General features: G+C 42.4%; 1 protein-coding gene across 9 annotated transcripts in view; it reads left to right on the top strand.

Moving 5' to 3' along the window:
- RFFL (ring finger and FYVE like domain containing E3 ubiquitin protein ligase) overlaps nt 1–16382 on the top strand; it is a 74717-nt gene that overhangs the window by 16684 nt on the left and 41651 nt on the right. Inside the window, exons 1-2 of one of the 9 annotated variants that reach the window (XM_067021801.1) lie at nt 10643–10739; nt 13719–13805. The exons of 4 other annotated variants lie outside the window; for them this stretch is intronic. Coding sequence is in view for 1 of the 5 variants with exons in the window: in XM_067021800.1 (XP_066877901.1) it covers nt 10640–10739 (100 nt within the window). In the remaining 4 variants the exon portion in view is untranslated. Of the gene's footprint in view, nt 1–10578; nt 10740–13718; nt 13806–16382 lie in introns of those variants that run through there. 4 more of the 9 variants (XM_067021799.1, XM_067021800.1, XM_067021803.1 and 1 more) reach the window with 4 other exon arrangements.

Genomic DNA, 16382 nt, shown 5'->3' with positions numbered 1-16382 from the left:
GTCTTAGGAACTTGATATCAGAGGTCCTTGATTTTCTTCCTTAGACTACCTGTAATTGAGGCGACCAACTGAGAACTCCCTACCTGGAGAGAGAAGTTCTATCACTTGGTGATTTGCTAGATCAGAACCACGATTTTAATACTTGAGGATGAGGTGAGGATACTTACCTTTAATATATTTAAGAATATATTGATAGACCTTGGCATTTTGTGCCTGTATCAGGAGGGTATTTACCTCCTTTGACTAAATGTTAGAAGGGAGTTTCCAACTTCTTGGCCTGTAACTTTACTTACAGTTAATAAAGATGCTTCAAGGTGGGAGACAGAAAATAAAATTTGACGCTGTGTCGTTTCTTTGAGGCACTTCAGCATGTTTGGTTTTTAGAAGCCTTTTGTAAGTAGTCTAGGAACAACCATTATTAGTTTGTGTGGCTACAATGTCAAAATGAGTGTTGATTTGGAGCAGGGGAAAAAAATCTCTCCATGCATGCGTTGTGTCCTGGTTTAATTGCTTGGTTGGATGAAATGTCAAACTTGATAGATTATTTGAGCTGTTATTTTTATTTTGGTGGTTAAACAATAATGAAACTGTTTGGATGTTTGCGCGGAACACTGCTCCCTGTGTCTGGACTTTGCTCTGGAGAAAGTTTCAATTGTTCAGAAGCAATACTAGTTAGAAAATGCAGCTTCTGTGGCTCCTAGCACAGCTGTCTAAACTATTAGCCGTATTGGGGACTTTGGACAAGCATTGTTTAACACTTTTGGACACAATTTATGTTTCTGATTCCAAAATTTCTATGGTTGTTGCTGAATAGTTGGGAAACCTAGAAATGGGAGAGAGGTGTCTAGGTAAAGTCAAGCCTTTTTTCTTTAAGCATCTCTAGAACAAACTCCATCTTTCTTTAAAAAAAAAATTATTTATTTATTTATGGCTGCATTGGATGTTCGTTGCTGCATGTGGGCCCTCTCTAGTTAAGGCGAGCAGGGGCTACTCTTCGTTGCGGTGCGCGGGCTTCCCATTGCGGTGGACTCTCTAGCTGCGGAGCACGGGCTTCAGTAGTTGTGGCTCACGGCTCTCGAGCGCAGGCTCAGTAGTGTGGCGCACAGGCCCAGTTGCTCCGCGGGCATGCGGGATCCTCCTGGACCAGGGCCCGAACTCGTGTCTCCTGCATTGGCAGGTGGACTCCACAGCGCCACCAGGGAAGCCCCCAAACTCCATCCTTCTAACTGGGGTAGGGAGGGGTGGGGAGGCTGTGTGATGAGACTGGGCCTTGCTTTCCTCGTTACTGTTCAGTAGAATAGCATGTGTGCCAGCCTACAGAGGACTTTGGTCACTATAACCTTATGGTACTTCTCTTTATACACTATTTTACCTGTATAAAAATTTATCAGTAGTTATTGTGTGCTTTCTGTGTGCCAAGGACTTTGCTATATGAACTCATTTAACTCCTCCCAACAATTCTGCGAAGTTTAGGCACCAGTATCTGTGTTCCGCAGATCAGGAAATGCGGCACAGAGAAGTTGAAAATGTGCCTAAGGCCACACAGTGTTTGAACCCAAGTAGTCTGGCTGGGAAGGCACGCTCCCAACCACCAGGCCCCAGCTGCCTCTCACTCCATCAGCTCATCTAATTATGATTACTTATCAGACTGAGTCTTTAGAAATAGGTTCTATTTCATAGCATGTGGGCTTAAAATTATCCTTTTATACATGGGCCTCCTTGTGTGGAAGGTGATTTTAGAATGTTATTAGTAGTATTTGTTATTCCTTTACTAGTTTTAATTCCATTAGCAATGAAGGATTTTTTTTTTGTCTTTTGTTTTTTAAATTTTTGGCTGATTTGGGTCTTTGTTGCTGTGCGAGGGCTTTCTCTAGTTGTGGTAAGCGGGGGCTACTCTTCCTTATGGTGCACGGGCTTCTCATTGCGGTGGCTTCTCTTGTTACGGAGCACGGCGCGTGGGCTCAGTAGTTGCAGCACACCGGCCTAGTTGCTTTGCAGCATATGGGATCTTCCCAGACCAGGGATGGAACCTGTGTCCCCTGCCTTGGCAGGCTGATTCTTAACCACTGCGCCACCAGGGAAGTCCTGAAGGATTGTTTTATAGTTTATTCCTTGTTTTAAAATTGTAATTGTATTTGATATATCAGCCAGTTACCCTCAAAAGCACATTTGGCTAAACAGCTGAAGCATTGGATTAGAGGAGAATTTATTGGTGGGTTTTCTTTAAAAAAAAAAATTTTTTTTTGGAGTGTCTTTCTGATTTTCAATAGGCCTTCCCAATAAATTGACCCCTGTGTAGGATACTGTAGATGTTGGTGGCCCGAGGGTCCTTGTGTTGTAAGTGATAGTGGAATAAACGGTGGTAGACCACTTTCAGTAAGAAGCCCGGATGAGTATAGAAACTAAAACTTTGTGCCTGAGACATGTGACCTGCTTTCAGTACATGTGAGCCCTGGCTGGGAGAATCACAGAGGAAGCATCATTTAAATTTTTTCCACTAACCTTTCCCTCACATTTGGAGGCTGCTACTGAGACTTTTGTAGGAAAAACTGTTTGTAGTAGGAAGCCTGTCACATGTGAGGTGCCCCACCCCGGTAACCATGTCTTCCACAATTTATGTGTCTGATCGCTGCAGTTTTCAGATGCTTCTGATTTCAGGCAAGACACTTTGGGCTGAATGCTGAGCTTAAATTGCAGTGAGAGTTCACTCTGCATGGGTTCCTTCTGCTGCCTCCTGGCTCATTGCTTGTGGCCTGGGGAAGCTCAGATAAAATCACCGGTAGAGATGGGGCACAGGTAATGCCCGAAATGTATTTTAGGTGGTTGAGCCAGCAACGGACTCATGCTTAAACAATCTTTTGTTGTTGTTGTTTTTTCTGGCATAGTAGGGATGGCAGAATAATATGAAATGTGCTTTGCCTTACAAACAATTCACCTTCCTTAATTCTTCATAGTGGTTGGACAGTTGAATGAGTAATTGTAACTGCACGTTTATTGTCACATACATCCCTTTCCCTCCAACCAATCCTTGGCAGCCAGTAATCTGTTCTCTATCTCTATAATTTTGTCCTTTTTGAAATGTTATGGAAATAGAATCATAACAACATGTGTCCTTATGAGGTTGGCATTTTTTACTTAGCATGATGCCCTCCATCCAAGTTGTATTTAGTAATGTATTTAATAATGCTTTTTATTGCTAAATAGCATGAATAGTATGGATGGATGTATCACAGTTGTTTCTTTTTAATTGAAGTATAGTTGATTTACAATGTTGTACTAGTTCCTAGTGTACAGCAAAGTGATTCGTATATATACTTTTTCATAGTCTTTTCCATTATTGTTCATGACAAGATATTGAATATAGTTTCTTTTTTAAAAATAATTAATTAATTAATTAATTAATTTTTGGCTGCCTTGGGTCTTCGTTGCTGCGGGCAGGCTTTCTCTAGTTGCGGCGAGCGGGGCTACTCTTCGTTGCGGTGTGCAGGCTTCTCATTGCAGTGGCTTCTCTTGTTGCAGAGCATGGGCTCTAGGTGTGTGGGCTCAGTAATTGTGGCTTGAGGGCTGTAGAGCGCAGGCTCAGTAGTTGTGCCACATGCACTTGGTTGCTCCATGACATGTGGGATCTTCCCGGACTAGGGCTTGAACCTGTGTCCTCTGCATTGGCAGGTGGATTCTTAACCACTGCGCCACCAGGGAAGTCTTGAATATAGTTTCTTGTACTATACAGTAGGACCTGTTGTTTATCTGGGGTTTTTTTTGTTTGTTTTTTTAACATCTTTATTGGAGTATAACTGTTTTACAATAGTGTGCTAGTTTCTCCTTTACAACAAAGTGAATCAGTTATACATAAACATATGTTCCCATATCTCTTCCCTCTTGCGTCACCCTCTCTCCCACCCTCCCTATCCCACCCCTCTAGGTGGTCACAAAGCACAGAGGTGATCTCCCTGTGCTATGCGGCAGCTTCCCACTAGCTATCTAATTTACATTTGGTAGTGTATATATGTCCCTGCCACTCTCTCACTTCGTCACAGCTTACCCTTCCCCCTCCCCATATCCTCAAGTCCATGCTCTAGTAGGTCTGTGTTTTATTCCCGTCCTACCACTAATCTCTTCATGACATTTTTTTTTCTTAGAGTCCATATATATGTGTTAGCATACGGTATTTGTTTTTCTCCCTGTTTATCTGTTTTATATATTGTAGTTTGTATCTGCTAATCCCAAACTCCTAACTTAGCTCTCCCCCATCCCCTTTCCCCTTTAACTATAAGTTTGTTTTCTATGCCTTGGATGTATCACAGGTTTTTAAAAATTTAATTAATTAATTAATTAAGTTGTGCTGGGTCTTCTTTGAGGCAGGCAGGCTCCTTAGTTGCAGCTCACGGGCTCCTTAGTTGTGGCATGCGCACTCTTAGTTGTGGCATGCGAACTCTTAGTTGTGGCATGCATGTGGGATCTAGTTCTCTGACCAGGGATCTAACCCAGGCCCCCTGCATTGGTAGTGCAGAGTCTTAACCACTGTGCCACCAGAGAAGTCCCTGTATCCAGTTTTTTAACCATTTACCTATTGTAGGGCATTTTTGTTGTTTCCAGTTTGGGGCCGTTACAGATAAAGCCATTATGAACATTTATGTGCAGGTATTTGTGTAGATACAAGTTTTAATTTCTCTGGGTTAGGTGCCCAGGAATGCAATTGCTCAGTCTTACAGTAAGTGTATCTTTAGTCTCTTAAAGAAACTACCAAACTATTTTCCCAAGCCCTGTATCATTTTACAGTCTGTCTCACCAGCAGTGTATGAGATCCAGTTTCTCTGCATCCTCTTCAGCATTTGGTATTGTCCCCCTTTTTTAACTTTTCTAATAAGTAGCATATCTGTTTTTTAAGTTCATCAGACTACTTGTAAAACTGACTTGACTGACAAAGAGCAAAGATTTTTTTTTTGCGGTACGTGGGCCGCTCGCTGTTGTGGCCTCTCCCGTTGTAGAGCACAGGCTCCGGACGCGCAGGCTCAGCGGCCATGGCTCACGGGCCCAGCTGCTCCACGGCATGTGGGATCTTCCCGGACCGGGGCATGAACCCGTGTCCCCTGTGTCGGCAGGTGGACTCTCAACCACTGCACCACCAGGGAAGCCCATCTGTGATTCTTTTTTAAGTGTTTAATGCCTGAGACAAAACTTTGGGTTCCTGTCTCTAATCCTTTTTTGTTCTATTGTAAAAGGGATGAGAGAGATACCATTGAAAGACCCAAACAATATGTATTTTATTCCTTGTTACATGGGTTTGGGTTGAAATAAGGTTATGGCTTTATTTTCAGGTAAATCCTTAGAATTCTGGGTGTTGGGATCTATCTATCCAGTCTATTATGAATAATGCAAGTCTAACTTTATGATGTGATCTCTTGCAGACCTTGAGGGAAGTAAGAACTGTGAGCACAGTAATCTTTAGAGAATGTATAGTCCTTTGGGTATTTGTCTACTCATTGGCTGCTTAGTCAGATGGAGTGTTTTCTTAAGTGCTCCTGAAATGCACAGCACAGTTTTTATTTTGAAATCTCTCCTGTCTTCTCTGCCTCTTCCATTACTTTGATTACCTTGATGGGACATTCAAGCTGTGCAGTCTTACCCTTTTATTTCCATAGCCTACAAAAGCCAGTTTGAAGATTAACTGTAGGTGAACAGGTAATTTATCTGCATGGCTAGAAGTCACCCATCAAGATGAAATGCATGTCAACAAAGGCCCCCTAGACTTGGGGACTTGAAGGAAGGTAACTTAATCTTGTCGCATTTTTAGTGGGTACCAGGGTGAAAATTCAGGAAGTTTGACTTATTGGAGGCAGAGCATGAGGAGGGTGGAGAGACAGTGAAAGAGAAGGGGGCGGGGAGGGGGGAGAGAGGGAGAGAGAGAATGTATGTGTATATTTGGGGAAGAGAAAAATCCAGAGCTATAGAGTAAGAATTATGAATTGAGCTAATCTTCAAAGTTGAATTACAGAATCTTTGTTCTGAGAGGGTGGCTACTGGGGAATAGAACATGAGCTTACCAATTACTTCATTATGAAGCTCTTGGAGTTGTTCCGGTGATGGAGTTTGATGACAAGGGCCTTCTCCCTGCCCTTCTTCTGTATTAGCAGCACAGGGAAAAAAATGAAGAAATAGCTTTGTATAGAAAATCACCCCCGTCGAATGGTTCCAAGATTTCCATTGCCAGGTTTCTAAAGTGAACTGCCCGAGATAGCAGTTTAGTCACGTCGCTGACTTCCTTTCTCCCAGTCTTGTCATCAGGTCATCAGGCTGTGTCCTGTCAGCTTTGGAGTCTTCCTTTTCCTTCAAACTGGGCTTGTTACTCTTTCACTTTCTGACATTTACTAATCTAGTATTTCATTGTGCCTGAGGTAGGCAGTTGCCTTACCCTTGATGTTGGCTACCTTTCTTCTTCTTTTTTTTTTTTTTTTTTTTTTTTGTTTTGTTTTTTTAATTAATTTTATTTTTTGGCTGCTTTGGGTCTTCATTGCTGCGCACGGGCTTTCTCTGGTTGCGGCAAGCCGGGTACGCGGGCTTCTCAGTGCGGTGGCTTCTCTTGTTGCAGAACGTGGGCTCTAGGCGCGTGGGCTTCAGTAGTTGCAGCACGCGGGCTCTAGAGCGCAGGCTCAGTAGTTGTGGCGCACGGGCTTAGTTGCTCCGCGGCACGTGGGATCTTCCCAGACCCGGGCTCAAACCCAAGTCCCCTGCATTGGCAGGAGGATTCTTAACCATCTGTGCTACCAGGGAAGTCTGATATTGGATACCTTTCTGCACTATGAAGTATTATGCCACAGTGGATAATAAAGTACCCAAATTACATTATAGAACAGCTTCTGGTAACTGCAGCCCCGGGCACTGGCCTGGCTGGCTGGCGTGCCCTCCTGCAGCTTGGGGGTGGTTTTGCCACAAAGTGCTGTGAGGCAGGTTGAGCCTCAGTCGGTGCCGGTTCCTATATCTGAACACTAAAGTGGCTCGTTAAAGATTAAAGGGACTGCCTGGTTCTTCTGGCCCCAAGATGGAATGATCCCTGCTATGGCGACAGCCACTGTCTCCCAGGAGAGGCCATCTTATCCAGCACGGTTGTGCTTCCAAGTGTTACAGTAAGCCTGCGGTGGATGATGCCGTGGTGATAAGTTGCCCTTTAGGTACTCTCGACATATGAGCTATATAGCATCCCATGGTTTGAATTTCTGGGCAAAACTGCCTCATCAGGAAGTCAGAAGCCTCTACTTTCAAGCCGTGCCTTTGTGGAGGTTTTCTCCTTTGTCCTATTTGACTGTTCTGTTGAGTCAAATGAACTTTAATTTTCACAGTTATAAAAATTCCACGAAGCCCCTTGTACTGCATCCCAGGTGTGAAAATGTCTCAGTCTAACAGGACTGTGGGTGACAGTGAAAATCCTTAAGATAAGTAGTTAAGATAATTGCCCCTGGAGGCTTGAAGAAAGTAATGGTCCAGTCAACAACTAGAGAAAGTCCACGCGCAGCAACGCAGACCCAACGCAGCCAAAAAACAAAGAAACAAAAACTTTTCATTTTACAGTGCTTAGGGGACAAAGCTATGACCTGTCTCCCAAAACATGATCCAAGGCCTCTCTGTATCAGAATCACTTGGGAGAGGGAGATGCTTATTAAAAATTCCGATTCTAGGGGCTCCTTCCACTTCTGCTAATTCAGAGTGTCTGAGAGACTGGGTTGGGAAGTGATCCTTTTCAATAAGCACCACTGTTGATTCTTAAGTACCTCTAGAGTTGATTCTCGAGTATCCTAAAGTTTACTTCATTTTTCATGCCTAATTTCTGTGATTTATTAGATGATAGCTACTTTGGTGACATTCATTGTCTTTTTTGAAGAGTAGGTACTCTAGTTTAAAAAAAAAGGTTATAAGATTCCCTGAACATCCAAGATTAGAATTTACAGTGTCTCTAATTATCAACAAAGTGAGAAAGCCACTGGTTCTTGGAAATTTGGGTTTATCAATTCACTATCTCCTCAGTCATAAACAGGACGTGGGGGGAAAGAAAAAGGATATGGACATAAGCAAGATTAATTTTGTTAAAAAGAGGAAATGTGCAGTATTATTTAGGATGCTAGGAATGGGGAGGCAGGTAAAGGGAGGCTGTTGAGAGGAAACAGTGAGAAGGGGAAAAGATTAAAGTAGTTTATAAACAGTAGAACATTTAAAACTTTAACTGAATTTTAAATGACCAAGTAATATTTGAATATATGCTTGTTGTAAAATGTATTCAAATACTGGTAAAGCTAAAATACCTCCTTGATCTGTTCCCATTGCACTTCCCTCCCATATCTTTTTCTATGTATTTGGTAATTTTCTGTGGATTTGGAAGACTACAGAATCCTAAGAAAAGACTATTTTAATTTCTTTTGACACGTGCTTGTTGTTTAAAATGTTAAGAAATAGCAGAAAACAAACCAAATTTGGGCTACAAACGGCATTACATATTTCTGTTCAAGTAAAACAGTAGATATGGTGTTTGCAAGGTGTGCGTGTATATATACATACATACATACTCGTATGCAAAAGCCTACATGCACACATACACATGTTAAATATCTCTTGTGACCACACATAAAAAGTAAGTCTATATAGCTTTGGGTGTGAATTAACTTTGTCTGAGTTTTAAAGTAATATAAAATATATATATATATATATATATATCGAAGGAACTTAAGCACAAAGCCACAATTATTTTGTTTATTTCTCATACAGTCTCATATTCTTGGAGTTTTCATATAACCTTATAAAAGCTCAAGTGCCTGAAGCCATTAGTTCAAGTTTAGCATCTTTTTAGACCTCTACATGTGTAATCCTCAGCCTTTCCCAGCTAAAAGAAGGAGCTCAGATGGAGTATGGTTATATTCAGGGGAAACTGATCGGAACTGTACAGAATCCCACAGAGGGAAATGATAATCTGAGACAGCCCTCCTCACCTGCTGAGTGGTGCTTATCTTAGCAGAATTAGGAAGTTCTTCTGCTTCGCATCATTTACATTTACTTCCTGGGCACAGTACCATCTGGATTTTCTCTTCCTCATTTAAAGTTTACTAATATAGAATGAGTCAGAAGCTTTTAACAGTATTCTATTTTTGTTTCCATATTTGTCTCTACTGTATGTACCTTGAGAGTTACTCCATATTAGGACGTTTGCGACTTATCATCAACTACAGAAATATTTTTAAAGTGTGGTCTGTGAGATAATGGTCGTCAGCTGCTCTAAAGATGCTTTTATCATTGGAAAAAGACTAATTAACACATACTGTGGGAAAACCTCTTTAAGCACAGCTATTTTCTGGAAAGGAAAACCCTGAAGGGGAGGAAGTAAAAGAGGGAACATTTTATAAAACCTTCTCAAAGGCCAGTGTGGTTACCCTGTTGGAATAATGTAATTAAGGGGCATTGAGTTGGATAAATAACTTTTTTTTTTTAAACTAGCCCCGTGAAAAGGAATAGAATTAAATAGCATAGTTTTTAAATCCGAATTCTGACAATCTCCATGTACATTTTAACGAATCCTGACATTTATTGAATGACAGGCTGGATTGGCAGCTACGTCCAGAGTTGATGCCTTGAGACCTGCCTGACAGGATGAACAAGGCTAGGTGTGGTGGCCTTGAATGCCCACGCTAAGGAATAGCTGAGGACCGTGGGAAATTTTGACCAGGGAACAGAAGGATCTGATATGAACTTTAGTTTCATTCTTGTCGAATGAAAGCAAGGACTTAATCTTTTGTTTTCTTTGTCTAGCGCCATTGTCAGTTCTAGCCTGTCAGTGCAAATTCAATAATAATTAATAGCTGTTGATGAGCCAGTCATTCTAGAATCGATTTTTTAATAAGCTGGCCAATAAATGAGAGTTGACATACATTTAAGGATTTTTCAAAAGTAAGTGTTAATGTGATTTCACGGACTCTTGTGTTCCTTAAACATCTAGTAGGTGTGATGGTGGATAACTTTGCTTTAGCATAGAGAATGTGGCAGCTGATTAAACAAACAAACAAAGAAAACCCTCCTATGTATCTGTGTTAATTAGAGAACATGAGTTGTCTAAGGAAACAGAAAGGTCAGAGAAAGCCTGGTGGGGAAAAAGAACAGTGAGCCTGGTCAGAGCTGACAGAATTCACCCTAGTGATTTGACCAGCTAGCCATGACTGGGCATCCTCTCACCCAGATGTTCTAATTTGTAAATGCAAAGTGACTTCTTTATCAGCCTCTTGGGGAAATCTCCAGAGCTCCTGGACCTGCTACCTTCAGTAATCGTGCTTTCCTGAGCCCCAGGCTGTTTGCAGGTGATATTTCAGAAGGTGACTGACCACTGGAGCTTTTCTGGGTGACCAGCAGCCGGAGAATGAGGTTCACCTGCCTCCCAGTAATCAGCTTTCGATTTAAAAGAAAAATCAGTGGGGCGCCTCTTCTTTTCTAGGTTGCAGTCGATTGCGGTTGGCTCAGGCTGAGTTGTTTGGGAAATGAGTTTTGCCTGGCGTGAGTCAGCACTGCCCTGGGTAAACCGCCTGCTCTGTTGCAATCTTGCTTACCAAAGATACGTCCCCAGGCAGCACCATTCACTGCCTGAAAGCCGCTGCTGTTGGTTCCTGAGATGATCTCATCTGAACCCGGCTCCAAGGACCTCAGCAGCAGCAGGAACTGGAGGCAGCTTGCTTTCTGCCCTGGCCATGTTTTGAAACAGGCAAAATCAGGTAACCCCAGACTGTTTTCTCTTAGTGTCTTGAGCTAGACTGAGCTGATGCAGAAACTGGGAAGAGACTTAGTCTTTAGAAATGTGAGTCAACGTGTTATCAGTTTGGGTATCTGAAAGTCCTTCAACTGTTTGGAGGGGATGTTAGGGGAAAAGTTTCATTTCCTTTGGGATCTGGATGTGGTTTTGGACCTAATAAGACTGTTTATTATATAAACCTTAGAGAAATCAAACAGGTTTACAGCTTTATGCATCTTTTGCTGTTGTACTCTCTATTCTTTCTGTGTCTTGTGAGAAATAGTTTAGTCATACTAAACCATTGTTAAAGGAAGAGAGAGGGGCAAACCTATTTGCTTTTCTGCTTAATAATTGTGACTCCTGAATTGTAGAAAGCACTGTCTTACCAGTGAGTTTCTGAGGTATTATGAAGACCCTCCCCACATCCCTCATTCTGTTCAGACTGCTGCCCTATCTCCTTCCTGCTCTTCACCTCTAAACTTCTGAAATCTTCAGCCTCAGCACCAGGCAGTAACCCTCCTTAAAGTTTGCTCCTGTTCCTTACAATTACCCCCAGGTGGTCCATGTTCACTCTTTACTTCAGGCCTTTGCACAGGCAAGCCTTCTCTGAGACACCCTGCCCCAGCTTAACCTGGCCAACTGGCTTAACTGGCTGGAGCCTGAAAATGACTTCTTCCATGAAATCTCTTCTTACTCACCAAGACTGGATGAGTACTCAAGAGCATCCTGTGTCTCCTCGACCATAGACTATATTGAGAAGCAGCACCTGTTTTGTTAGAATAATATCCATGGTACTTGGCACCTAGTAGGTCCTTAGTAAGGGTAGAATGAGCACGAGCCTCCATTGCACTTCCTCAACTCTGATCCTTTGAGCAGCTCTTTGTTATTTAGGCTTCTACCCCCATTACCCTATTCCTGTTTTCCTGAAGATTACAAGTAAACTTCTGATTTCCAGACCCAGTATTCTGGTCCTGATTTCAGCCTCCATCTTACTTAATCTTTGCCTAGCATTTGGCACTACTGAACCATTCTTTTTTTTTCCCAGCAGCCTTCTTCTTATGGCTTTGTGGCCACCTTGTCTCTTCTGAGTTTCCAGAGTATCCTTCCATTATTTATTCTTATTTTCTTTTGATTATCCCATAAGTGTCGAGATGCTCCAGGGCTTTGTCTTGGGTTTCTTTTCACTCTTTTTCCAGCCCCTTCCTCTAAGGATCTCAAATATGTCCATGAATTCAGCCATCCTCAGTATGTCTTACCAGCCCAGCTGTCTCTCCCAAACTTCAGATCCTTGTTTCCAACTTGACAAATCTTGACAAGCTTTGTCCAACTTCGCAAACCTACCAGGTTTGTCTTAAGTTCAACACGTACATGACAAGTCATTATCTCCCCTACCCAGTATCTGTTATCTGCTTGTATTGCTGTATGTTTGAACTCTGTTAATTATATCTACCAAATCTTCCTCTTCATTCTTTTTATGCCTCACATCTCTAAATATGATAAATCTATGGTTGCTAAACCCTCTTGATTATATTGGCATACTGTTTGATGTGTGTCTTTTCTTCATTCCCACTGTATTGGGAATTTATCGTAGGTCAAAAACTAGATATTTTGTTTAACCAGCCCAATGGCTTAAAATTTTTTGTGTGAAGACTTTCAGGTGGGGCCTGCATTCTTCCAAGATCACAGATAATCACCATTCTCCCAGATGTTACACAACGAAGATGTCACATTCGACCTACGTTGCCTCCAGGAATTTGAGTTTGTAACTTCTGATTCAAAACCTTATCAAATCTTGACTGTGCTCTTGTCACTGTACCATAGATCCTTCTCTGCTCCAACCTCTCATTCTTGTTGCCAAAGTTATGTTCCTAAAGGCCAAGTCTAATCTTTTCATTCGCAGTGTTTCAGAGTGCCATTTGTTCCGTTTCCTACTTAGCTGGATAGGGAAAGTCCTTCACAATATGACCCCATCCTACCTGTTACACATTTTATCTCCCTCTCCTTTTCCCAGCCATTTCTCTCCTGTCCAACATCACTGAACTCTTCATTTTTCCAGTCCCTGGTTATACCACGTCCTCTTAGGACACTGTGCCGTTTCCTGGTGGTTCCCCCTCCTCTCTGACAGGCAAAGTGCTCACCCCCAGGAGACTTAGTTCATATGTGAATCCTTCCCTGACTTCCTCTGGTGGTTACTCTTCTTTATTTGGACTTCCACAGCAGTGTCTGTCTCTTCCACTAGACTGTTGAATTCCTTCACTGGACCTGGTCCTTGACCTAGAGCTCAGCACCATTAGACAGACAGACAGTGGCTGAAGTGGGTCCCCGGGGTCAAACCAGTAGTCTAAACATCTTTATTAGTCTTGGCAGTATTAGAAAATCCATAAGCTTTCTAGTTAGATGGCATGTTTTTGGTTCTTGTTTGATGAACTTGAGCCCATGGTGCCTCTTCTGTATATGTCACCTGAAACCATCAGGTAACCATCCAAAGTTAATTTGAAGATTTATAGGACTTCCTGAAACCTAGTTCTAGACTATCACCTAATGTAGTATAGTACCTTCCAAAATTATTCCCTTGTATCATTTTATTTGATACCTACAGTACCCTGTGTTGGGTAGGCTTTACTATCCCTATTTTATCGGTGATTGTAAGGCTACTTCTGACATTGAAGCATACATTCTGGTAAGACTCAGAGGGAAGACATGTTTTTACACTGCTGTAAGCACCTGGTTTGTCTCTTTGTAGATAAATACACCTTGTTGGGTTCTGCAGAAAAGGTGCCTTTGCTCAGTAGTTGAGTGCTAAAGGTCTTGTCTTTTGCAAGGCCACTTTATCTTCGAGGTGGAAGGAGGAGGTACTCAGAGCCTGCTTGGCCTTGGAGAGGCCCTGACCACTGTTGGAGACCTTGATTGACATGAATGGTATGCCCACTCCAGCCTCTCAAGCTTTTCTTTTGTGCTTCAGATACCTAGAATTTGTTAAAATCTACCTCAATAGTGGAGCATCAAACCAGGTTGATGAGTGAAGGGAGTCATCACAAAATGGAATAAGGTGAGTGTTAAGAACAGAAGGGGTTTCACATTAATTCTAGTAAGTGATTAAGTTTGTAGGGTAATTCACAACTTTTGGGGGGCTAACGTGCCATATTGGGGACTGTGGAATTTGATTATAGAAAGGTGATCCAGGGAATTCCCTTGGCGGTCCAGTGGTTAGGACTCCGTGCTTCCACTGCTGGGGGCATGGGTTCGATTCCTGGTTGGGGAACTAAGATCCTGCATGCTGTGCTGTGTGACCAAAAATAAATAAGTAACTAAATAAAAGTAAAATAAGAAAGATGAACCATAAGGGCTGGGCAATATCCTCTGTTAGATACTGGCATGTGGAATCCAATATTGGTCCCCCCCATACTTAAGAGAGGAATAAAAATGATTAAAAAATTAAAAAAAAATCCTTATCGTTATATGTTTAAAAAAAAGATTTTAGCCTAGAGAAGGAAAAGCTAAGGGATGGCTTGATTACCATCTTTGAGTATAAGAATAGTTTTTGCTTGGGGATTTTGATTAATTGGTCTTCCTATATTTCAAAGATTTAAGAGGAAATGGGCTTAAATTGAGAGAGGAGTGATTTTAATGAATATGAGGAAGAGTTTCTTTTTTTTAATTAAAAATTTTTTTGACTGCGTTGGGTCTTCGTTGCTGCGCGCGGACTTTCTCTAGTTGTGGCAAGCGGGGGCTACTCTTCATTGCGGTGCGCGGGCTTCTCATTGCGGTGGCTTCTCTTGTCACGGAGCACAGGCTCTAGGTGTGTGGGCTTCAGTAGTTGCAGCACATGGGTTCAGTATATGTGGCTCACGGGCTCTAGAGTGCAGGCTCAGTAGTTGTGGCTCATGGGCTTAGTTGCTCCGTGGCATGTGGGATCTTCCCAGACCAGGGCATGAACCCGTGTCCCCTGCATTGCAGGTGGATTCTTAACCACTGTACCACCAGGGAGGTCCCAAGGAAGAGTTTCTTGATCATCAAAGTTGGGAAACATTTGAATGACTGCTAAAAGAGTGTTGAATTTCTGACTGTGTCAATTATCTGTTACACAGTAACAGATCACCCTAAAACTTTTCCTGGCTTCAAATATAGTCATTTTATTGCTGTGATTCAGTGGATTAGTAATTCAGGGGTGAGGGCCATATTGCTTTGTTCCACGTGATGTCGATTGGATTGGAGGATCCAACATGGCTTCACTCACGTATCTGGGGTCTTGGTGCTAACTGTTGGCTGGGACATTTTGGTTCTCCTCCATGAGGTCCAGCTCTCTCATGGAGAGATGGCCTCTCATCACTCATTAATCTAGACTGGGCTTCTTTACATGGTGGTTGGCTTCCAAGGGGGCCGCAAAGCAGCTGCAGGGCCTCTTAAAGCCTAGGCCTCGAAGTCATACATACACTTCTGCCCCATTCTTTTGATTAAAGTAAGTCATGAGTGTAGCCTACATCCAAGGGGTGGGGATATGGACTTCACCTCTTACAGGGTAGAGTGTCAAAGTCACACTGCAAAAGGACATGCAGCATGGTTGGGATTATTGTGGCCAATTTTGGAAACAATTTACCACACTGACCTTAGAGATTTTAAATGAGATAATAATCAATATATATTTATTGAGTAGATAGTTTGGGCATATAGTTTACAAACTTGGCTGCATATCAGAGTCATCTGGGAGCTTTTTACAAGCATAGACTCCTTAGGTAACTAGACCTGTGAATCAGTATCTCCTGGGGATGTTGACACATTGTTTGTCCTTTCGGTAACTATCAGTAAACTGAGGCTGGGGTGAGAGGCAGAACAAGACAGATCCAGCTGGTATATATGAGACAGAATGGTAGGTGCCTTAAGATAGACCTGCTGGGGGTCTTCCCTGGTGGTCCAGTGGTTAAGACTGCACTCCCAATGCAGAGGGCACGGGTTCAATCCCTGGTGGGGGAATTAAGATCCCACATGCCACATGGCATGGCCAAAAAAAAAAAATGATAGGCCTGCTGGTCTCCTCCTGCTTCCAGGACTTGGCGAAGCCTCTGCCTGGCGTGCTCCACCTTCCAGGCTGCCTAGTGTAAGTTACATCTCATCCAGTCAGCACGTCACCAAAGGAGTGTTTCTTGATTCCTCGCTTATGTCTTCTCAAAGTTTCTAGCACTTTTTCCTTCATAGCAATTTTTAGTTTATAATTAAATATTTGTGTGATCATTTGACTGATATATAATAGACAGAAATATGTCTGCTTTACATAGTGCCTGCCTCATAAAAGGTACTCAGTAACTGTTGAGTGAATAAGTGGTTGATTGAAAACATGAATGAATGAAGTGATATATGAATTCAGGTTTTTTAAAAACATTTTAAAAACTAATTAATTTATTTATTTTTGGCTGCATTGGGTCTTCATTGCTGTGCACAGGCTTTCTCTAGTTGCGGCGAGGAGGGGCTACTCTTTGTTGTGGTGTGCAGGCTTCTTATTGCAGTGGGTTCTCTTGTTGTGGAGCATGGGCTCTAGGCGCGTGGGCTTCAGCAGTTGTGGTGCGTGGGCTCAGTAGTTGTGGCGCATGGACTTAGTTGCTCCGTGGCATGTGGAATCTTCCCGGACCAG

This window comes from Kogia breviceps, chromosome 19 (genome assembly GCF_026419965.1).
Source record: "Kogia breviceps isolate mKogBre1 chromosome 19, mKogBre1 haplotype 1, whole genome shotgun sequence".
In the NCBI taxonomy this organism is placed as follows: domain Eukaryota; kingdom Metazoa; phylum Chordata; class Mammalia; order Artiodactyla; family Physeteridae; genus Kogia; species Kogia breviceps.
This window is presented reverse-complemented; position numbering and strand designations above follow the sequence as displayed.